The following is a 23,917-nucleotide window of genomic DNA, read 5'->3' on the forward strand; positions in this document are numbered from 1 at the left end:
TCATGCTCTGCCAGGGAGGAGGGGAAGCCAGGAGGAAGCAGAGACAGGACACCTGACCCAAACTGACCAAAGAGGTATTCCATACCACAGCACGTCATGCCCAGGATGTAACTGGGAGTTAGCCGGAAGGGCTGGGAGACTGCAGGGTTGGAGGAGGTATCGGTCGGAGCTTGGTCGGGCTTGGGGGGCAAGTTATCGGTCAGCTGGTGCTGAGGTGTTGTATTCTCTTCCCTTGTTATTTCCTTTATCATTGTTATTATTGGTGGTAGCAGTAGTGATCTGTGTTATACCTTAGTTACTAAACTGTTCTTATCTCAACCCGTGGGAGTTGCATTCTTTTCGATTCTCCTCTCTGTCCCTCCGAGAGCAGGGGGAGGGCAAGAAAGGGGAGGTAAGTGAGCGAACGAATTACCTGACTGGGTTTAAACCACGACACCCCCACAGTAAAAAATTTATTCCTAATGTCCAATCTAAATCTCCCCTCTGTCAGTATAAAGCCATTCCCCCTTGTCCTATCACTACATGCCCTTTTAAAAAGGCCCCTCCAGATTTCTTGTAGATTCCCCCTTAGGTATTAAAAGACTCTTATAAGGTCTCTCCTGAGCCTTCTCTTCAGGCTGAACAAGCCCAAGTCTCTCAGTCTGTCTTCATAGTCACTTGCTGAGGGTGCACTCATGAGCAAATAAAATCTGTATAGTCCACGTGTCTATTTATAGACTAAAATTTGCATTAGATCTTATAACTATCAATAAAATGAAACAAAGATGTATTTTTTAAAAAACTAGAGAAAAAAGTACCATCATGAGCTACAGTGGAGCTTTCACCTCTGTATTCACTTAGGTTGCAATTCAAATTACAGAACTCGTAATCTTCCAGGGATTATCACAAACATATCTGTTGTAAGAGAACATTATGTTTTCAGACTGGTAGATCCATACTGCAAACCTGTATTAAAGGCAAATGCAACTTTACATCATAGCTTCTTCTATACCTGAGATCTATCGATTTATTTCATGATCAGTGTCAAAGCCAGCTATTCTCTTCATGTGACACATATTGTTGCCTAATTAAGGAAATAAAATTAACTGTAATTTAATGTAAACCTTCATATTTTTTGATTTTATTAGAAGTACATTGAATTTAGGACATGACATATTTTTGAGGACTGACTGTAATGATAGGCCAGATAATGATCAGCTAACTTTTATAACATGAATTTTCTCAGTTGCAGACTATAACATGCGTGAAGAAAAGTACCTGATGTCCTGTCGTTCATGGTCTATGAAAAAAAATAAACCTCAAGCTCCCATCTGTCTGGTATTTCCATATTTCCCTTCACATATCCTTTTGTAACCAGCTTTATCTGAACATCGTGTGCCTGAGGCAAGTATTTATAAAACAATACCAATATACTGCAAAACATTTTTACAGGTGCTTACTTTGCAAAAAGTTCACAACATCAGTGAATATATTTTGTTTAAATGGTAGGAAGAGATGCTTGCCAATAAAAGGAACTAAACATACTCCCCATAGCTACATGATAGCATCAATAAAAGGGCAATTATACTTCCAGCTTTTCTTGCTTTTCTTTTGGTAATGCTCATAAGCAACTAATTGTATCATCTTGAAATGGTAGGTATGCATAACATGCACCAAAGAACTAATGAGAACACACTCACCATGTACTATCAGGACATATTCTGTGCTGTTTCGGCCAATAGGATTTTTTGCTTCACATCGATAGGTGCCATTGTCTGTTTTGTTTAGGAAACTGATGCTTAGGACCCTGCCATTGACAACCATTCTCTCTGGATCTGGTAGCTCTCCACCATCCTTTGTCCACAGTACTGGTTCTGGCCTGTTGGATCCAAAGCAATGCATTTAATCAGATACACGAAACATGTATATGCAACATATGCATCACAAACAGCAGCAACATAAACTTATGAATAGTAACTTGACATTAAAGAAAAAACAATGATCATTTGAGTTACTGGCTATAATAAGCTGTCAGTATGGCAGGGGGGTTGGACCTAGATGATTGTAAGATCCTTTCCAACCCTAACCATTCTATGATTCTATGACAACCTTACCATTTTGGATGGGAACTACTAAAGTGAAATAACAAGCAAGGAAAGGAAGAGAAACAGAAAAGGTAACAGAATGGTAGTGGATCAGACCAAGATCTTTCCTAAATTAAACAATAATTCTTGCAAGGTTTCAGGGCCCACAGTTTGGCAAGATGCTTGGCAGGCTAAGTGAAAACAGCTTTCCATTTGTGGGATGAGCGACATGGCCCTGTGTGTCTGACAGGCATCAGAAATCATGCAAGCAGGCAGAGGCAGATGTAAGTGGTTTGTAGAAGGATTCTAAAATTATTTAGACCATTTGCAAGTGCACTTGCATGTGCTGAGTGTTTTTCCTGAACCAGGCATATCAGTCTCAAAGTAGCACATCTTGCACACAATCTAAATTTATTTGCATTGCTGCGCTGTGTCACAGCCCGTCCCTTTTTCCACCCTTTCTGCACCCTTCCCTCAAATAATCGCTTGTTCTGCATGTTATCACAAGCAACATAAGATTTAACTTAAAATCCTGGATTTGCTTCTTCTGTGAAGCCTTTGCTCTTGTGCCTTATGGACTTGTATCAGGCAAGCCAAAGGCAAAGCACTGACAGCAGTAATGCCGTAGGCAAGTTAAGGGTGACAGAGAAGGGAACTGACTGTCTTGCAGATTCACACATGCCTTCCCACTGGCAAGTGATACCTACTCTTTTCTAAGGACTGCCAAGAAGCTCCACAGTTCCTAAGATTCACCTAACAGACAGCAGGATGTATTTATTACTGGTATGCAGTCTTTACTTACATGCAATAAGATCTACTTTCAAATCTACATGAGGGAAATCACCAAAAAGACAGGTTCGTGACTGGAGTGAAAAACTGGCTTACTGAATCCTGTCTGTCTCACAGATAGAGCATCTCAGGCCCTTAGATACTACTCACTTAGGCAAGATATATACAGCCTGGAGATTCACTATTACATTACTTGTACCTTGGAAGCTTTGAACGCTACAACCCAAATATCAATCCCTTTCTTTCGTGTGCACTACTTAAGTAATTTCAGTCAGAAGCAGCTCTGGATTTGCACATATATTTGGTAGGAGAGTATATTATTATATTTTCCTATTGAAGGATGCAATTACATGACTAAATAATAAAACAAAATAGAAAACACTGCTATAAAATCAGCAGATGCCAAACCAGTTGCTAATCTTACTCAAGAAATACTTAGTTTCATGAATTTAAGCAGGTTTTTAAAGCCTATTAAATATAATAGGTGTTAAGAATAAGAATTAAACCTAAGCACCTAAGGAGAGACATTTTGCCAAGACATGGCCTCATGCACAGAAAACCAGTTTTAATGACTTCCATGACATGATTTTCTTTTAAGTTAGGCAAGACATATAAACAAAATCATTATTTCTGAAATGCATTTACTGCTATATAATTGATATTACTTTTTGAGGTAAAAATACTGTAACTTATGTTTCTCTTGAAAGATAAGGGCAAATTATGCATATTTTAGCAACATCTGGATGCCACCTTATTAAATTGTTGCTGAATTTGTTACCTAGACTGGCTATTCTCTGAAGCTATGATTTTATTTAGAAAATCAGATACTCAGGGAACAAAACAAGATTCACACAATTTTAAACCAAAGATTATGAACTGTCTGTTTAATGGGCTTTATTTATACTTTACTGTAAATATGTCTTAATTATCTTCCTAAGTGCACTTTCACAAACTGATGTGTAAATACACCTGACACACAATATACACACTTCGTTTCTGCTTAATGTGAGCAGGGAACCTAGATGTCCATGCTGCTGCAGGAACATTGCCCTACAGAGTTCACAACATTAAGATGCAATTTGCTTTGATACGTTAAAGTGGATTTGTTCAATTTTCTACCAAACTCCTCATTGTTTCCCATTTACCAGCTTACTGTGAATCTGTAATCCCAGAAGTGGAAACTCTGAAACACTTCTGCTGCAATGTGCACCATTACCTTCATAAATGGCATGTTAAAGCAACTTCTGTGCAGTGGTAATTTATGGAACTTACATTTTAAATTGAAATTAGATGGCATATCCTAGGGGAAAACCCATAGGATAACAAATACGTATGAAATGGAGCCTTAGATATAAATTATTCAGGGAGCTTTGTCACACAGTAATATACCAACTCCAGTCTTACAGAGAGTGCTTAGCTACCATTGTGAGATGATGGTGGCAGAAAAATCAGGGCTTAAAGAGAGGCAGATCTCCATACTCTGCGTATTGGGGAAGCTGCTAATTAACAGTTAATATTAAGCTGTCCTGTGCTGGCTTAGTGGCAGCAGCAGAGCAACTTCTGGGCAGCCAGCCCTCGGTCAACACACCATGGTGGTCGGGCACAGCTCTCACTCCATCACACCGCTCTGAAGGAGAATGAAGCCTGAAGCAGCAGTTCTGTCACAGCCACAGAATTAAATTTTGCCTGCACTGCTGGGAGGCTGAGACATTCCAGTCTGAACAATTCATTAATTAGGCAGAAGTGAGCTAAGAACATGAGACATGCTTGTGAGCCCAGGCCAGCATGCTGCTGCGGTCAGTGACAAGGACAGCATGTGAGCATGGCTCTTTCCTGTGGTCCATTCCCCCTGTACTCTGCCAGCATCCGCAATCATTCTATAGGAGATGTCGGAGGGCACATCTATTGTTCTCCTTTGTATCTACTTAGTATTTAGACCTTTTGCCCATGAATATCTTTAGTATCTTTTTGAACCTGCTTATACTGTCTGTCAACCCAGCCTCCTGTAGCAATGAATTCTGGAAGCTCCCTACCCACTGTGCAAAAACTTATTTACTTTTATCTATCTTACATCTCCTAGCAGCGACAATGACTATTGCAGGATATGGTAAGTAACGCTTCTGCATATTGTAACCTTGTTATACGTTCTGATAGCCTTGTACTTAGTAGGCTTCTCTCTCTCCCTCTTTCCTGAATTTGATAACTTCTGAGACTACTGGCAGGGGAAAAAAAAAAAAAAAAAAAAATCTCAAGAAAAAAGGGTCAAGGAATCATAAATTTAGAGCATAATGGCTATTCCTTAATAATTGCTTTAATATCTTCATTGTTCGAACCACAAATGTAGCTATAGCATTGATGGGAAAGCTTTCATTCTGTGACACAAGGCACAGAGAAGTGTGGATTCCCCACAGTTTACCCTATTGAATCATGGGTGCCATATTGTTACCATATTGTTCATGAGTGCAGATCCAGGCAGAGGTTTTTTTATCTTACCCAACATTCTGAAATGGTTCTGGCTCAACTGGGGTTTATAGGTTTGACATTCTAAAACACATGATGAGTATGTTCACTGCTAATATTGCACATTTTTCTCCACTACATACATTTCCAATACTGCAGAATTTCAGCTTTTCTTCACATACTGAAGAGTTGCCAGAATGCTGTCTATTACTGTGGGGGCTGGAACAAAGAGGGTACCCCTGTGCCTTGAATTTGTGCTTACTTCTACGCTGAATCACACCACTTTAATCTCCATTCTTCTCAGACAATCTTGAAAACATCTTTCTCGGAGTGCTATAGCTATAAAGTCGGAATGAGCACTGTGGCCACTAATGCAATTGCATGTTACTACCTTCACACATTTCATGGCACAAACAAGCTCACAGACCTGCTCTGTACTAACAGAAGCATGCAGCCTGCTAGTGCCAATACAGTTACCCAAAGAACAAATTTGTCCTCCCTTTTTCCCCCCATCTTGGATGAGAGGTGCTTTTCTATATCCCTGGTTAAATCCTTCCCATGTGGATGCAGTTAAGCGGAAATGAGCTGCGCTACCACTGAGACGTTTCATTGAGTTGGGGGAGGTAGCAGAAGCAAAGCACCAAGATGCTGTTTTCTTCCCTAAAACACAGCTCTGCTTCTGGCTTACCTAGTTTAATTTGCTCCCAGTGTGACACCTTTTAAAGCAAAACCAAACAAATGAAGCATGCTGTACTGAAGAAATGATTTCAAAGACACAGCTCAACTGTGACAGCCCATGCTATTTCTTTGGCTAGTACATACTGCTTTTACTGATTTGGCTTTGCACACAGCTGCCACAGTGGCACTATCAGGACTGTGTTAAATGGAAAGAAGCCAGAGATACTAATCCCAAGCATACTAAACATCCTGAAGTACAACCAATGTCTTCTCTGTAAGTGCCCCAAAAGAAATTTGAACTCTATACTCTCCCTGAAGAACTGCTAAATGGGTTTAGATTTTGGGATAATTTACATTTAATCCTAGTAGAAAGGCCCAGAAGCAAAAAGGAACTGGTTTTGAGTACAGATAAATGGTTTTCTTAGCTGTCTTGATGTTAGCCTCAAAACCTGACATGAAAAGCAACAGAATTTGGTATTCTTGCCCAGCCAAACTGAAATGGGACTGCAATGAGGATATCAAAAATGGGTGTCATATTCCAGGACGCTTCATGTTTTGCATTGTGGAACAGGAATTTTCTTGCAAGGAACTTAACACAGAATCTGTAAGTAAAGCAAAATTCTTTTCTAATCCTGAGGCTAAGAAACCTTTTCTTCTACAAAAACTCAGAGACAAAGGTAAAGGCCAGCTGGAATGTGTTGGGGAAAGAAAAAAAAAAAGGGCTGTTTTAAAAAACACAGTCAGATTTGATTAGAAAACACTTGGGCATAGACTTACCTTTTCAACAAGTGCTTAAATAACACGAAAGTCAACAGTTGATACTTAAATCCACATTAATAATTTTGATAACCTAGGCCTTTAAAGTTACACATTTTAAAACAAGTTTGTCCATTTTCCACCCCTTTCTCTATCCTTAACCAAAGGACTGTGATGTTTCAGTCCTTTCCTATAAACCTTGTTTCTAGCAATATCCTTATAGCTAACCATTATGTTTATCTTGACTTCATTTAAAAATAATACATAGGTCTATTGTATCACCTTTTCTTTCGGAACAAAGTGAATTTAAGCAATGCAATTCATTCTCATTTGGAAGTTCTTGGGTGCATTCATTTTTGCTGCCCTTTTCTGATTTCTGTGTACATAAAGGTCATGTACATGGCGTTCTTCGCCAAGACCTTAGTAAACAACTTAGAGAACTTACTGGCCCATAATACTAGCACAGGAATTTCTGTAAGATCACACTCAAAAAAAACCCCAAAACAATAATAAAAAGATGCAGCACTGATTTTTCCATACTCAGTCCCTCTGGGCATCTAAACATCCCATCAAAAATTCTGTAGCCAATGTGGGTAAAAATTAGAAAGATGGAAGACGGATTTGTGGAACACTAACAAGACATGTAAATCCATTATTTTGAGTTCGGCCCTCTTGTTCAATGCCTTTTATTTCTCCAAAGAGGCACACTTGTATTCTCTGAAGTCCATAAAAATATAATCTATCAGATACACTCAAATGAGTAATGGAAAAGGTAGCACTACATTTATCAGAGGATTTTTTGTTGACATCCTGGTGCAATGTTAAAAGTCATCTAAGGGAATGTTGCTTCATTAATTTGAAACCTACAGTTTCTCTGTATTGAGAATCTGGGTTTTTAGCTTTGTCAGTTAATCATCCAGTTGAAAGTTTAAATCCTGAGGGAACCTTTTGTTTATATAAAGTCTCAGTTGGATGAGTCATATTGGGATGAGCTAGTTTGGGACCATTTCATCTATCAAAAATATCAATATCCACAGTTGCTAGCCTTTCATAAAAGCCTTGGATAGATGTTTTTTATTTTAAGAGATAAGAACTCGCAGTGATTCTGCAGTTCTGCAAAGCCTGAGTAACCTTCACAGAGTGCTTTTTCTCCCCAGAAGAATTAGTCAAGAATATCCTAAGTATGTTTTATGAAGTTCTCTTTTTTTTTTAAGAGGGCAGCTTTGAACATCAGAATTTGCTATTATATTTGTCTCAGCAGAAGTAACGTAGCCTATTTATGGCCCCGTGCCAACGTTTTTAAAATGGTTAAGGATTAACTTACCAACATATGATAAAAACAAGTTGGCAACAAAATAGAGAATTCCACTTTTTATATCATAAAAATTTGACAGGAATTCACAGCTATAAAGAGAACAGGAACAAAAGAAATGTGGGAGACAGTAGCAGTGTATTATGCCTTTGAAAAAGTTGCTTAAATTGTAAAGAGGTGTCAGGAATCTCAAATGGTGTTAGTATTCAACATTTACAGAAAAAACAAGAATACTAAACCAAACAAGAAAAAAACAAACTCCTTCATCCTTTACCTTTTTGTCCTGGGTACAGCTAAAGCCTTTCTTTCGTCCACCGCATGTACTTAGGTGCCCAGTCTCCCTGCCTGTAGCTTGCTTGGGATAAATCAGACAGTCCTCTCACCTTCAGGCTGACTTACTGGATTACAGTTGCTAACCATGTTGATATGATTACTGAATTTGCAGCTGAAAGTCCTTATCCCTCAGCAGCCTGTGGCAGCAACTGATTAAAGTGACTCAAGAGGAGTCTTTTCAAACCAAAGGCTTTTAGTCTTTTACCTAAAGATATAAAGTATAGATTGCTAAGGGGTGCGAGAGTATTTTTTTCAGAGTCGTATTTCCCCCTACACTCTAATCTCTCCTTGCAATCAATTTTAAGGTTTCTTTCACGTCAGTTCATAAACACCTTTGCCTGTAAGAACTTGACTGTTCTCTTTCTACCATAATTCTCTTTTCTTCAGTATCTCCATCTCATTGGCCTCATAACCCAATTCTCTTTATCCTTCGTTACCTTTAGAATCTAGGATGCCCTTTGACCTAAGGCTTTCAGCCCATAACACAGCCGTGCAATGCTGCTGGTCTCTGTCTGAACAGCTTTTTCCCAGTTGATTACCAACCCATTTAAACGTTAACTTCTTTGAAACTCTTTACCTGTAGTTTTTCCCTTTGCCTTTTGTGCATTTTTTGTGTCTTCCCCGCCCTCCCCCCCAGTATTTTTTGTTAGTCATTTTCTAGAAGGCAAAGCGATATCAAACAAATATCCCCAAAAGTACATAATCCATATAGATATGTATGTATATATGAAGTTTCTTACCTAAATCCAGTATTATTCAGAATCTTCCCGAAGAAGTATAAAAAACCCTGCTGTGATATTGGATATTGGCTTTCTCATAGTCATGAGACAGATCAACAAGAGCACTTACGTGAAATCAGAAGATATCTTATCAGTGAATTGCATCAGAAATATCCCTTGTAGAGACAGACAAAAGATTGTCTCAAAAAACAACCCCAACTTTGTGAGGGAGATGCAGCAGGGATCAGAATTTAATTTAAATAAACTCAAAAACCATTGCTACATGAAAGCAGATGTGGGGGACAGTACCCCAAGCTTGTTCACAAAGTACCACTCTCCCTAAGGTAAGTTTAAGGCGGGAGGAAAAAAGGAGACCAAATTGGTGTGCTCACTGCTGTGGGTGATGCACTAATCTTCTCATGATCCATACTGGAAATGTAAATGTAGTTCAGAGAATTATAATTCATTATCAGTAGTCATTCTGTGTGTGTTGGAGAAGTAGTGTTTTGTCAGTTAGTTTGGTTGTGCCAGCACTGCCAGCTCTTCAGCTTTGAAGGAAACGCAAAATCAGAGAACTCCACCTTGCACATACACAAATGCTCCCAGTGAAAAAAAAAGAGAAGAATCTTGTGATTGTACCCTCCACCTTCTTGAAACAAATTAAGATTAAAACCACTGTGTGCTTTCTAAGGGACTGTTGATTTTCTTGGGCATATGCCTCTGCTACTTCCTCAATCAGCAAGTGGGAACACTGCAGATGTGCTAATTTTAATGTGCTTTCATAGCAGAGAACAGCAAATGCCTTCAACTTCCTGATCACATTCTATAACCTCACCTTCTGCCCACATCTCTCCCAGATTTGTCACATACTCCATCTACTTTCAAACTTTTGGTGTCTTATCTCACCCCCCCTCCAATTTTTTTGTTTTCTCTGAATCTAACCAACTTCCCAAACAACAGTTTGGCCATTTCTATGCCTTCATCCTTTCTCAAGTCTTCAGAGGTTTCTGCACCAGGCAGGCAATTACTCCCATGAAAGGCAAAATTTGCTGAACTACTTTATTTCTGCCTTCCATCAGGTATGAATGTAGAAACACAAAACGGAGGAGGGAGAAAGAGGCTGCCATATTTCCAAACTCTCAAGGCCAGACCATCACTTCACAGCAAATGAAACTGAAGAACCCAAGAACACTGATGCATACCATAAAGAAAAAGGTAAACCTCTTTCAAACACATATTAGAATGTCAGGGAATAGGCGCTTCATTTTTTCCAGTTTTATGCTACTTATATTTCTGGATCTTTTAATGCATTTTTTGTACTTCAAATCAAAGTGCCTAGTATTTTAGAACTTTTTTAGCATCCAGCTATTAACCGCACCTTTTTATATGTATTTCTCATGGTTTAAGCCCAGCCTGTCACTCAAAAATCATGCAACTGTTCGCTCACTCCTCCCTCTCCCTCTCCCTGCTCCCAGAGGGATGGGGAGGAGAATCAAAAGAATGTAACTCCCACGGGTTGAGATAAGAACAGTCCAGTAACTAAGGTATAACACAAACCACTGCTGCTACCACCAATAATAATAATGGTAAGGGAAATGACATGGGAAGAGAATACAACACCTCACCACCCGCCAACCGATACCCAGCCCGACCGAGCAGAGATCTCGCCCTTCAGGGTAACTGCCTCCAGTTTATACACTGGGCATGACATGCTGTGGTATGGAATACCTCTTTGGTTAGTTTGGATCAGGTGTCCTGTCTCTGCTTCCTCTTGGCTTCCCCTCCTCCCTGGCAGAGCATGAGACTCAGAAAGTCCTTGGTCAGAGTAAACATTACTGAGCAGCAACTAAAAACATTGGTGTTATCAGCGCTGTTCCCAGGCTGAAAGTCAAAAACACAGCACTGCAGCAGCTACTAAGAATGAGAAAAATGACTGCTACTGCTGAACCCAGGACAGTATTTTAATGTCTGAGGCTCAAAACATCTTAGGTTCAGAGAAAACACTGTAACCTCTACAGCTTACAAACAGCTTTCATAAAAAAGTGCACTTTAAAATCTTCTGTCTTTAAAAAACAATGGTAGGTATGGCTATGCTGTTCATTTTGTGTTGCCAGTTTATAAATAATGTATATGTCTTTTAAATTTTAACCAGGAAAAAAAAAAAAAAGTCCTCCACAGAAGTGCAACATCTTTCAAAGAGATTCCTGAGGCTAAAAAGGCAGGAGAGGTGGAAGTCAGAACAGCAGCAGGAAAGAAGAAAAAAAAAACCAAACAATCCCAAACCAACCAAACAGAAAAAAAAAACATAACCCCTTCCTGCCTTACATTTTGGGGAACGGAGGCTTTGGAAGTGACCACCACCGTCAGCTAATTGACACCAGCTCAAGGGAAAAGTACTAGGTAATACTGTATAGGAAATATCTGCCTGGAATTGACCACAGATTAGATAAGGTGTTTTCCAATTTCTCTAAAGTAGCAAAGATGCCACTTTCTAACAGATATGTTGTATCAAAAGTCTTGTATTGAAGGCCTGATATGGACAGATTGCACAACAAGGAATTGTTCAGGTAGATGCACAATGTATTCACCATGCAGTTGTTTAACAGTTCCCACAGGTAATGGGTAAGATATCCCTAATGACATATTGATAAATAAAAAAGCAAATGACAGCCTTGCTTTTAGGAGATTGTGCAAAAAAGAGAATGGGGAGACACCTTCTCCATAAGCTACATCCCACTGCTGCAGGCAGAGAGTGGGAAGGAAGACTCAGTGAAGCCACGACCTCATCTGGAGAATTGAAAGTCCGCAGAGCCCAAGCTTCAGACTGACAGCCAGGTAATCTCACATAGGGAGAGAAGTGAGTTCCAGTTCAGGGCTACAAAGACATTATTGCAGTCAGGGGAACGGGCAAAAGAGGAGGCAAAGGAATAGTGATGCCCAGAAAGGTCCTTTTAAATTCTGGAGCTGGAAGTACTCTGGATCAGTACTGGAGCATGATGGTAATACATGCCCTTCCCCTGTTCTGCCTGGTATTAGTGCCATATATTGATGGGCAAATTAGAAAGACAAATCCCTTTCCCTTCAGCCTCATAAACTACGACCTACACTTTCAGATGGTGGTAGTAGGGGGGAGAAGGAAATGAGAAACTATATACAGATAAAGTGAGTGTAAAGAATAATTGTCACACATTGCTTAAATATTTTATTTCTGCTCCTAGGGCCTTTTTATTTTCTGTCAGAGTATAGCTGAGATGATAAATGGCATGTGAAAAATTTCATTCACATGAAAAATTATTGATTAAACACAGCAATCATAATGGCCAGGTTTCGTTATAATTTTAGTTCTATAGGTTTCTAATTATGTAGTCTGTGCAAACAGCTAAATCTTTGAGCTTCTTATGCTGCTGTTTACACCTTGTTGATTCCTTCTTAACCTTTAAGAGCTATTGAGAAATTAGTAGGTTCCTCTTTTTCATAAACTGTAAGTAAAGCATGACTATAAGAACAAAGGATGATAGAAACTGCAGTGGATTAAATGGACAATATCTGAGAAAAATGTATTTCAAAGTCATGCAAATGTCAGCAGTATTAAGATAATATGGTGCTCAAGTAGATGCATCAGAATGGTTGCTGGAATTACTGGGATTAGCCAGGAACTATGATCCTAATGTTAATGAAATACTGCTGAGAATAGGAAAGCAGCAGCAAAGCATAATGATAGGATGTGCACACCTTAGTTACTATGCATTTCACAGAACAGAGGAAAATAACATCTTCTCAACCGGCATGTCTTCAGATCCATTTATAACACTGCGTTTCTTCATACAAGTTTAAAAGCATATTGTATCCCCAGCCAGGGCAACAGGAGCTGGGGAAAATACCGATTTATCAGCAATAACAGAATAATAGCAGAAAGAGCTTTACCACTACTTATTTTAAATATTTTACATTTCCACATTATAGGATTAAAAAAATGTGTGTTTTTTGAAACTAGCTTGGCTTACATTGGCTAAACTGAAGTGCCACATAGAGATAATGGTGGAGACTGCAAGGAAGAAGCAACAGGAGTTAAGTACTACACTGCATTATCAGTTCCCTTTTCTCTTTTTCCTTAATCAACATTTTGTCTGCTGTTGATACCCCCACTGATAGCTGAGGCCTGAAGGGTACATCAAGATATTAATGAGGGTTTTTTTCATTTGACGAATCTGGATTTTACACTGCTTAGGTATTTCAACTGAGATACTGCTCGATATTCACATGCATAACTTACACTGGTTTCAGTGAGAGCTGCGTCCCAGCACTCATAAGAAACTCTGTCTCTCTTATTACAGCAAGCTGAGAAATCCCATCTAAGAAAAAAACAGCTGCATTTTTTGAACTAAGGTCAAATGCTTGCTGGCACTAGAGTCATGAGGAAAACAGAGAGTGGCTGATTCACTTCTGCTTTGTCCAATAAGTAAACATTTGAAAATCTCATTCACAGTTACTCGCTTGTCCAAATACTACTTGTTTAGAATCATTTGCTGCTGATGATGGCACAGCCAAGGAGAAGCCTCATGTAACTAAAATTCTTTCATGCACTTGAGGTGCAGCAACAACACCTGGAGCTGATAAAAGTACCAGTGCTGCAACTTGCATGACAAGCAAGCACTGCACAAAGTCTTCAGTAACAAAGCTCATTAACCAAGGTATGTGCATGCTGACTTTCAATGCATGTAAAAACATCATGAAGTATGTGAGATGTAGCAAATATCCTCTTTTCACCAGATAAGAAACCTTTAATAATAAGAACTATAACAGCAACAACTCTAAGATCTTGAGTTGAATCATGGGTTCTTCTCAACAAGTAACCAAATGTTTGTTGATATTTATAACAGCTACAGGAGCACCAGAGGAATGTGAATAACCATAAAGTTTTTGCACCTCAGTTATATTTCTTCCAAATGTCAAAAAAGCTGATGTAGAAGCACTCTGTATTAAATTATAACCAATAATGAAATGCTTCATGCTTTCAAGATAATACAATGAAATCTTAACAACAATACACTGGGAACTTATGATTATTTATATTTCAGAGCTAAGTCCTACACTGTGGACTGTTAGCTTCTTTACATCTAAAAATAACTTATGAAACACTAATACAACAAAGGGGTAGGGGGGTAGGGGTGGGGAAGAGACAAACATTATTTACTTACAGGAGTTTGGTTTTCTTCTCCCAAATGTATCATTATCTCCAGACAGAGGGGAGTGCTTTAGTTCACACAAACTTCTCTCACACAGACTATTATTCATTAGTACTTTCATGTTAATAGTTTTAGCATCGTAAAGGAGATATCCTCAAGCTCCGAATGGGATCCAGCTCCATTAACATCTGGTCCTAGCAAGCTGCAGTAGTCTATGCTCAATGCTTAAGAACACAAGAACACCTATACTGGATCAGACTAAAAGTTCAGCTAGCCCAGTGCCTTATCTCCAAAGCCAGGGAAAAAAAGCAGATGTCTAGGGAACAGGCCAAGCACAGATGTTGCCTTCCCAAGCACTCATCTGACCTACTTTTCAGGCATTTCTGACACCAAGCACAGCTTAAAACTATTCTGTGAATCTTAAGGACGTTCCTTTCCATGAACTTACACAGTTTTCCCTTAACTACCATGAATATTTACCATCTGCCATATCTACGGACAATGAATTGCCAAAGCTTACTGGTCATTGTACGAAAACCAGCGTCCTTGCTTCGTAATAGAACTCTTTCTTACCAGCTTAGTTTACCCTTAAACATTGCTACTTGAAGAGAAAGAACCAACAATCCCAAAAAATTCTATGTCATTTACAGTTTTGGAAACATCTGTTAATATTTCCCCTCTGCATCAAATATGCCACCTTAAGGCATACTTTCTCTGCTCGTTTAGGCACTCCAATGTAAGATAGGATTTTCTCTCTGCAAAAGGAATTCTCCCCTGAAAGTGTTTTTCTTCTCATTCAGATGGTAACTCTAGCCCTTTCTATAGTTCTTACTATCTGTGAAGCCCAGATATCAGTTCTACAGACTTGCACATTCTGGAATACCTCCTGAAGCCTGTTGTCCTGAGTTAGCAAGGTGGTTTTAAGCGTGAAGTTTCCTGTCACTGTTCATAATTCATCAGTCTCATTCTTGAATTCCCTTTGAATGCTGGGGTGAAACCATCTGGTCCTGCTGACTTGCTACTGCTTGTTTTGCCTGTTCGTTCCACAACCTCCTCCATAGCCCATTTAAGAAAATCCTGCTGGTGAGCACCTCAGAAAAAAGGGAATGTGTAATACACCCAGTTTCTTCCACAGTAAATACAGATGTAGCAAATTCATCTGGCTGCCCCTTATACTTTGATCCTCGGTTGATCCTAGAAATGTACTGACACACTTTCTCATTTATTTCAAGACAGATTAACAATTATTTTCAATTTCCTTTGCTATTTGCCTCTTTAACATTTTCACCCTCTCCCTTTTTCTTTTTTCCTTTCTTTTTTTGGAGGGTTGGCTTAACTGCATTTTCATATTTAATCTGCTCCAAACTAAGGATCTTTTCTTTCCTTCAGAAAACACCTTCATCTTTCAAATTACAGTTTTGCCACTTTTACTTCACTTTCTCTTCTGTTTAGCCTCACCAATTTCTCCTTCAGGTGTCTGCTAAGTGATATGCATTGACCCTGTGTTCCTAAACTCTTATTTTTCTGAAAGAGTCCTCAGGCTGCCTGGAAAGATTTAATTCTCTTAGCTGCCCCTTTCAGCTTCTTTTTAACAAGATTCTTCATTTTTATGTAGTTCCCCTTTTTGATGTTGATTACCATATAATTGTCTAGACTTCGTTTTTGCCTCTAGGTGCACGCTGCACGTAAATACATTTTAAAGATCGAGCTGAATGTAGATGGTGCTGAGAGCTGCCTCAGAATGTCACTGCCTGGAACAACCCAATTGCATGTGGAGCATTCTAGAAACGATTTGTATGAGGTAAGAAGACAGGCTAAAGATATTTGAGATCAACAGCAAGTCAAAAAACTATCCCAAAATCACAATTAAATAGCAATAATGAGTAGAAACACTGATCTGTCTCCAAGTTACCCCTTGCCTACAATTCCCTCTGATCCCCACACTTTGGGGTGGGCACTGCTGGGTGCTGCACAGGTGTGGATGGACCCCTGCTCCCAACACAGGGACATCACAGCCCACCCCACTAGCACTTCTTAATCCTTGATGAAATATTTCTAATTTAATCTTTAAGTGGCCAATGCAGTGTTTCTAAGTTGTAATGACCACCCACCCCTCAAAAAAAAAACAACCCAGCAAAACAAGTATGTATCTACAGAAAGCTGCCACGTGTTTTAAGAGGTGGATCCATAACATGATGTTCATTACAGAAATCCTGGGCACCTGTGTGCGTGTGCAGCACCCCTCAGTAAGGATCTACCTGCCCATCTCCCTGGGATCCTGTGCTGGTTGAGGGTGCCCCGGGTCTGTCAGGGGCTGCAGGGACCCCTGTGAGGAGTGGACGGGGCTTTGAGCAACCTGGTCTGGTGGAAGATGTCCCTGCCTCTGACAGGGGGTTGGAACTGGATGAGCTTTAAGGTCCCTTAACACAAACCATTCTATGATTCTATGAAGACTGTTCCCTTAAGCCTGCATGATACACAAGAACAGGTATGCTTGCATGTCACCACACACGTCTGTGATGAAATTTCCTATCCAGACCCCCACCAACCAAAACCCAGTAGACTCGCCACTGCCTCCCAGTTAAAGCATTCCCTGCCTGGGTTATCCATCATTAACAGCCCCGGCATGGCTGCTCAGCCCTCATACAGTAGGTTCTTGACTGAGGGACAAACCAGGCAACTACCTATAGCAGTTTCTTGGCAACCTTCTTCTCCTTCTGGTTCTGCATCCTTTCAGCCTGCTTTTTCTCTCCTGTGCAAACTACAAATCAGAGACTCAGTCTTTCCTCAGGTGTTAAAAGTTTTGGAAACAGTTTTCAGTGGTAGTTTAAATATTTAGCATTGAAGATTTCATTTTGACTATGATCTCAGTTTTGTGAGGAAAGGAAAATCACCAGTACGGTTATAGAAAATGATGGAAGTAAGCACTGGATTTACTGAATGGGTATCTCTGCTGCAAGTGCAGTCTGAGTACTAGTGCAGTAATAGGTAGAATAGTGCAGGGAGAGTCTTCAGTGCTCACTTAAAAAAAAACCCATGACTGACTTGTGTCTTTGTCTTTCACATGCAAGACAGCCATTCCAGAAGTGTGCCAACAGACCCTGCTGTATAATTATCCTCCCATACTCACTCCATTTGTACCACTTTTAAAATCTGCACACTGACTGAAGATTTTTGATTCTGGACAAAGATGATCAGGCAGAAGGTTACACTTGAGTTTGTCGATTAAACCCTTTCTTACAGTGATCATTTTCTGCACATTAATTGTACATGAGCCTCAACTTTGCAATGACTGGTGAACAGGCCAATACCTTCACCTGCATAGTTATTCAGTGATTTTAAAACACAGCTGCTCTCTGAGCTTGACTTCTGCACACGAAGAGCCTGAGATCATCGTAAATGTACAGAATTGATGTATAATAGACCAAGTCATAGAAACCTGCTTCTCCCCATTTTAGGTGCTTTAAAAATAGGAGGAAAAATAAAAGTAGAAAAAACATATCTAACATGGTCCCAAAATGAAGGGAAGGGTGAAAAATAAGTGTTATTTTTGTACTGAAAATAATGAACTAAAAAAGGTAAAGTAACAGTGGAGAAAGGAACAGTACAATCTATTCTCAACGGGGGAAAAACTAGCAATTCCAAAATCAGTGTCCAACTTCATAACAAGAGGTTATGTCTTCAGAACAGGAGATGTGAGTTTTTGAGTGAAAGGAAACCAAATACAAAGAAGAAAGAATAATTATGAAATCCTAATTTGATTTTAAGGTGCCTTTATTATGCTGTTCTTTAAATGCATACTTCTTCCCCTGTTGTTTTACCTTGTTAGCTCAAAGCATGTACATGTTCTCAGGGTACTATGCTGCTACATTTGGCATATATATGCAGATATGCAGTGAGCTGATGTTCTCCATGACACTGCGTGTTCCAGATCATACCTGCTATAGAGAGAACAAATTTTCTGTCTGTAATTGTGTGACAGAGTAAATACCATGAGAATGATCTGCACTGAAGGAGTTACACTACGGTATCTTCTTGTGTTCTACTGCTAATGGTTGATTCAAGAACTGTACTTTTACCTATAAGTGTAGCTAATCCCTTATCTGTAGAAACTCAAGTATCTAAAAGACTGAGCACGATATCCTCTTCCAAAACCTTTCTTTTCATGTTTTAACTTCCAGTCCAGCACACAAATTAGAATTACCCATGCTGCATTTCAATTTTATCTATTATTTTATTCCATGGGCCTTTCTTATTTTAGAATGTGTTCTCACCTGAGAGCAAGGAAAAAAATGATTTTGAAAGGCATACACATGCAAAATGGATTTAATGAGCACTAAAACTGCTGCATTTAGTTGCTTTTTATACTGTACTTTTTGCACCATTTTATGTGTAAACACTGCAGAAAAGGGACACTTAAAAAAGAGGAAAAGCAATTATTGAATTGAGCCTATTAGGCAATGCGATCATTTTACAGAACACTGAAGGGGAAGTTCTTAAGCACTGCAAGAGGCTTTATTGTAACGTGTAATTTTCAGACAGGCACTATTGCTCCCACCTGTTTCTGTGTCACAATTTTTATAACACCAATTTCCCTACTTCCTGCAAAATACTGAGAAAAAAAAAAAAAGCATACACGGTCCCAGCTGTGAAAAGAAGATACAACCTCCCAGATGGCCAGGACGCTAACACAAACTGAAATTTAATCTATTAAATATACATGCTGTATCTCAGCAAAAATGTTACCTGCTTCTTAATATGTTATCTGCTACATCATGGCATAATTCTACAGTGGAGGTTTAATATCAATGAAATATTGGTGTAGAAGGTTACAAGCTGAACATTTACAAAATCCTTTCAAATAATTGGCTTTTTCTTGCAAAGACAAACTACCTATCTGGAAATTTTCACTAGGAAGATTTTTTTCCACAATTCGCATGATACTCTTCATAAGATTTTAGAATATTTTACTGAAAATGAGCACTCACTCAACATAGCATGTAACAGATGCCTGCTAAATCAAGGCAGGAGATATCATTAGGATGAACTCCTCCAAAATTACAATAATTTAAATATTGGTCAACTATCCAGAGAAGGTAATTACAGCAAAGGATGGCAAAATACTGTCAAATGATGCTAAGTCTGGATACACCAGAGATTTGGGCTGGCATCAATGATCATTGGCTAAAATTGCATTAAAAGTAAAAAGCAGAATTTGGATACCAATAAGGTTCACCACTATTAAGAGTAATGTATATTCCTATCTAGAAAACTTCTGTCACATGCTATGTGATCAGTCTATGTTGCACATGATATATTTGCTCTTTACCTTCCTGACTGAGTGTGAAATGTAGTGTTTAAAAAAAGCTTTCTTTATATATACACTGCTGCCTACATGGGCAGAGAATCTAGATGCTTAACTTACAAGTCTGGTTGACGATAATACATTTCTATGTCATTGACAATAACCATGGGATACAGAGTGATTAATGTCAGCTGACATGGGTTGTACCCCATCAGATCAAGTTAACAGTAGGCTGGTTTTGAGCTAACAATCACCTACTCAAATATAATCAGTTCCTCTTGCAGAAATATGAGTTCACACTTCTCCAAACAGAGAGGAATATAGAGTGAGCCTAAATAGGACACAGATACAAAGATGAAAAAGCGCTGGTTAAAAAAACACAAACAAAGCCCAAACTTTTCAAGAAACCAGAACAAGGCAGAAGTGGCAGACAGGAGAGAGATACCTACTGTATTTGTAGGAGACAGGCTCTATCTAATTGATGAACAAGCCAAGTTCAAAGAAAGACAAGCTAAAATGGGCAGGGCAATAGGCAAAAGACAGGAATAGAAGAGCCTGAGCTATCTTAAGAGCTGTTCCCCAATGACAACAAACACAGGGCTGAGAACTGTGAGGAGGGGTACATATCTTTGTCCAAGTCTACACCCACAGATACAATACTTTGCCCCATCCACGTAAGGATTTATTCAAGAATATATTTACTGAATCTTGCCCAAAGCTGTGTGTGGCATATGCCCCTGGAAACTTAACTGTAAACTCAGAGTGGCCAGAAAACATAAATCAGATAAACAAAAAGACACTTCAGTTACTGAGAGGTATTAGACATTAGTGTTAGTTCTGGCATCAAGGCAAAGGATGTCAGGGAGAATCCCAGTTTGTTAAATGCATGGCAGTTCTGACAAAATTCAAAACTATCCACCTTTCTGCTAACTAAAGTACCTAACCTAACTTTCTTTCTTTTTACCTAGTTGATTTCAGTTGGTCCTTTTCCAGAGAAACCTGGAAATAGACTCTTATAATTCAGGATTTCTTACTAAGAAATATGTCTGAAGCTTAAGGGAGAAATACTTTGATACCACATTCATATTTACCTAGAGTAATATTTTATCCTGGATATAGACAAATTCATCCAATTTTTCAAATCATTAATATTTATTGATACTGCCTGAGCATCCAGCTCAGGATGTGGATTCATTCTGGAAGGTGATTTATAAGCACAGAAACATAGATGCTTTTCCAGATTCATTATGATAATTTATACAGGTGGAGTTGATACTAGCATTCCGAGTTGATACCAGTGGCTAAGTATTCATGGCACAATCCAGATAGTACTCTGCAGCAAATAAAACTTATGCAGAAAATGAGATAATTTCTTACAGAACCTCCATCTCACCTGATAGAGAAGCTGGGAACTGTATCATTGTAAGAAAGAACTGTACATGGACAAAAAGCTGGACACTAGACTAATGATTCAGAACCTAAACCTGCCATTATTACATAGTTTCAAAGCAATATTGGCAAATTACGTACACCAAAACATTAACAGCTGAATGTCAAGCTGGTTTCTGTAATTTTCTCCACTAGTTTCTAATTTCAGACTCTTGAATATAGATTTGTAGATATGCTAAGAACTTGCTGTTACAATTCAAACTAATGATCAGCTATCTTCTGAGCGTGATGCTGTGTCATGTCAAATACTCTTAGGAAAATGGGGACTGTGTTCAATGTTAGACATAAAATATACATGACCTACTTGTCAGTTTTGATCTTGGGATTTTTTTCTGCTTCAGTTCCCAGCTGTAAATTTGAGGCAATTGAATACCTTAATTATCCACAGGTGTCATAAAAACAAACATTTAAATATTTGCCAAGTTCTCAGATACTAGGGTGGAGAAACACATGAACACCTTAAAATTATTTTAATTCTAATGCATCAAATAAGACCTGAGTCATAAAGATCATTCATAGCTATCATTCATAATTATGATTCTATTGAAGGAGTCAGGAATCCCCTTCAATGGCTATATCCTGCCCATAAGGTTACACACTTCAGGAAGAGAAGTATTATATGACATTTCTCATCACGTAATGAAAATCAGAAAATCCAAATGTGTCCCTTCTAGCATTTCCCAAAATACCTTCCTGAGGTTAAACACATCTTTCTACTTTGGATTTGTGTGAACTAAGGTAACTACTTGGAAGAAGGAAGAGATTTTATACTCTTTCCTCTATAATACATTTTATCCTTTAGCTTGCGACAAAATGATTCATGAATAAATACTTCTATAATTTTCTAGCTACCAAATGTGAAAACTCTGAAGAAATTACAGGATCTGTAGATTTAATAGACAGTGTATGTTGTTGATATTGACTTTAGCAAGTTTTCAGTCACTGTCTCCAATAGTATTCTTTGCATCTAGGCTGGATGTGTGTAATACTCAATGAGTGAAAACCTGGCTGGACCATTGACTGGGTTGAGGGAAAGTACTCAGTGGCTGGCTACAAGCAGACTTCTGCAGAAGTCTCTCCTGAGTCATCTTCCTGTTCAGCTGTTTAATATCAAAGACCTGGCTGAAGTGATGGAATGTGCTCTCATTAAGTTCAGCTGTACTGAGTATACTTGAGGTGAAGGCAACTACTCAGAGGCACCTCTGTAGGCTGGAGAAAGGCTGGGAAATTTGGCAATGACGTGCAAAATCCAGTACCTAAGCTGAGGAGGACCTGGAGGTTCTGGCTGACAGTAGGCTAAAAGTGAGCCAGTGTGAGTCCAGGCTTTGCTGCATTCAGCTGACTGAATCCTAGCTAACACCTTTTACTGAGTTTTCTCTTTTCACCCACATCCCTGTAAGGTCCTTTTCAACTGAAACAGACATGCACTGGGGTCACTGAGAGAATGGTGCTGTATATTTCTCTGTTATCATCAGTATTTGTATCCATTAGCCTTTGCAAAATGTTTGCCTCTCTCAAGGGAACCTTCGTTAAACAGATACTAGAAAAGACAGAACTTTCTGTTGTGATACCACACACATAGTTTACAATAGCTTGAAAGTGCAAGCTTGATTATTTGTTGTGCCCTCAGTATTAAAAGTGATCACTTTTTCCGGTATCAAAATATGCATCTGACTATATATTACTGGGTACATATAATATTAGTGTTTATTACTACCTGTGCTTTTCTCTTCAACTTTTTCATGACCTTACAAATAACATTCTAATGAAGGATACATATGAGTGTTCTGAAATATTTCCTATTTATTTCAAACAAGGCCAAATATCCATTTTACATTAACCATCCAACTGTACTGTAATTCCCCTGAGCTCATGGAATGGAAAGACATTTCTCTAAAGCACACATGAGACAGCCAACTCTCTCCTTGCTTCCTGTGCCTTAATTATTTCATTATATTTTGATGTCCTTTCTGCTGAAAGGACACTGACTTTAATGGGGGGGTGTGTATATTTCATTTTTGCTTGAGAAACATTATAATATATATCACATGCTTTTGTGAGCGTGCTGGCTAAGAATATAAATATTGAATTTTTCTTTCATTATGGGGTAGTTCTCGCATTCCCTTCTGTGTCAGTTTTGAGTCACGAGACTATATTGTTTAGACACAACAGTGTGTAGAAGCTGCAAACTGCAATAAGCAAACATTAGCTTTTAAAATATTTTGTAAGCACAGAGGACTGTAAATGACCATTTTGTTCCTTGGGTTTTATTTTCTACAGCTATTTTTTATTTTAAAATATTCAAAATATTGTCAGGCAATATGACTTCATAAAAGTCTAGACATTGCATATGAGTTCATAAAAAGGATGCCTATGATTTCTGAAGCTGACTTACATCTCCTTCTTTGGAATATAAACAAAGCCTAGGTAAAACTATATTATGCTAAAAAGGAAATACATTAAAAAGAGACACTGGCACCTTACAGACATATGATGCAAGTTCATTTGGTAAAATTTTATAGCCTGACAACTGTCCAGTGATCCAGCCAAAAATAGTGGAAAGATAAAATAGCTCTAAAGATTGAAAAGGCAAGAGATTAGCTACAGTTTGGTTTGAAATTATACAACAGTATCTCCAAAAGGAATGCTATTGAATAGCAATGTCAGCTGCAGGGTGTCTTGACCTAACTTACGCAGAGCAACAGCTAAATACTTTTTTGCCTACAATTTAAAACAACCCCCAAACTGGCTGTCAGTATTGACTAAAATTATTAATGGGGTGAACAAACCAGTAACCAGGTCTTACACAAGAAAAAACTAAGCTGACACTAACACATCTACTAGAAATTGAAAATCAAAAGCTGCCT

At 38.7% G+C, this 23,917-nt stretch overlaps 1 protein-coding gene across 3 annotated transcripts in view; it reads right to left on the bottom strand.

Moving 5' to 3' along the window:
- Positions 1-23,917, bottom strand: part of CADM2 (cell adhesion molecule 2) — a 635,987-nt gene that overhangs the window by 68,406 nt on the left and 543,664 nt on the right. For all 3 annotated transcript variants that reach the window (XM_062610057.1, XM_062610056.1, XM_062610058.1), the window contains one exon: positions 1,680-1,858. In XM_062610057.1, the coding sequence (XP_062466041.1) occupies positions 1,680-1,858 (179 nt within the window). The remainder of the gene's footprint in view (positions 1-1,679; positions 1,859-23,917) is intronic.

This window comes from Pezoporus occidentalis, unplaced genomic scaffold, assembly GCF_034315485.1.
Source record: "Pezoporus occidentalis ecotype Australia unplaced genomic scaffold, CSIRO_AGI_Poc_V1 ctg143, whole genome shotgun sequence".
Lineage (NCBI taxonomy): Eukaryota > Metazoa > Chordata > Aves > Psittaciformes > Psittacidae > Pezoporus > Pezoporus occidentalis.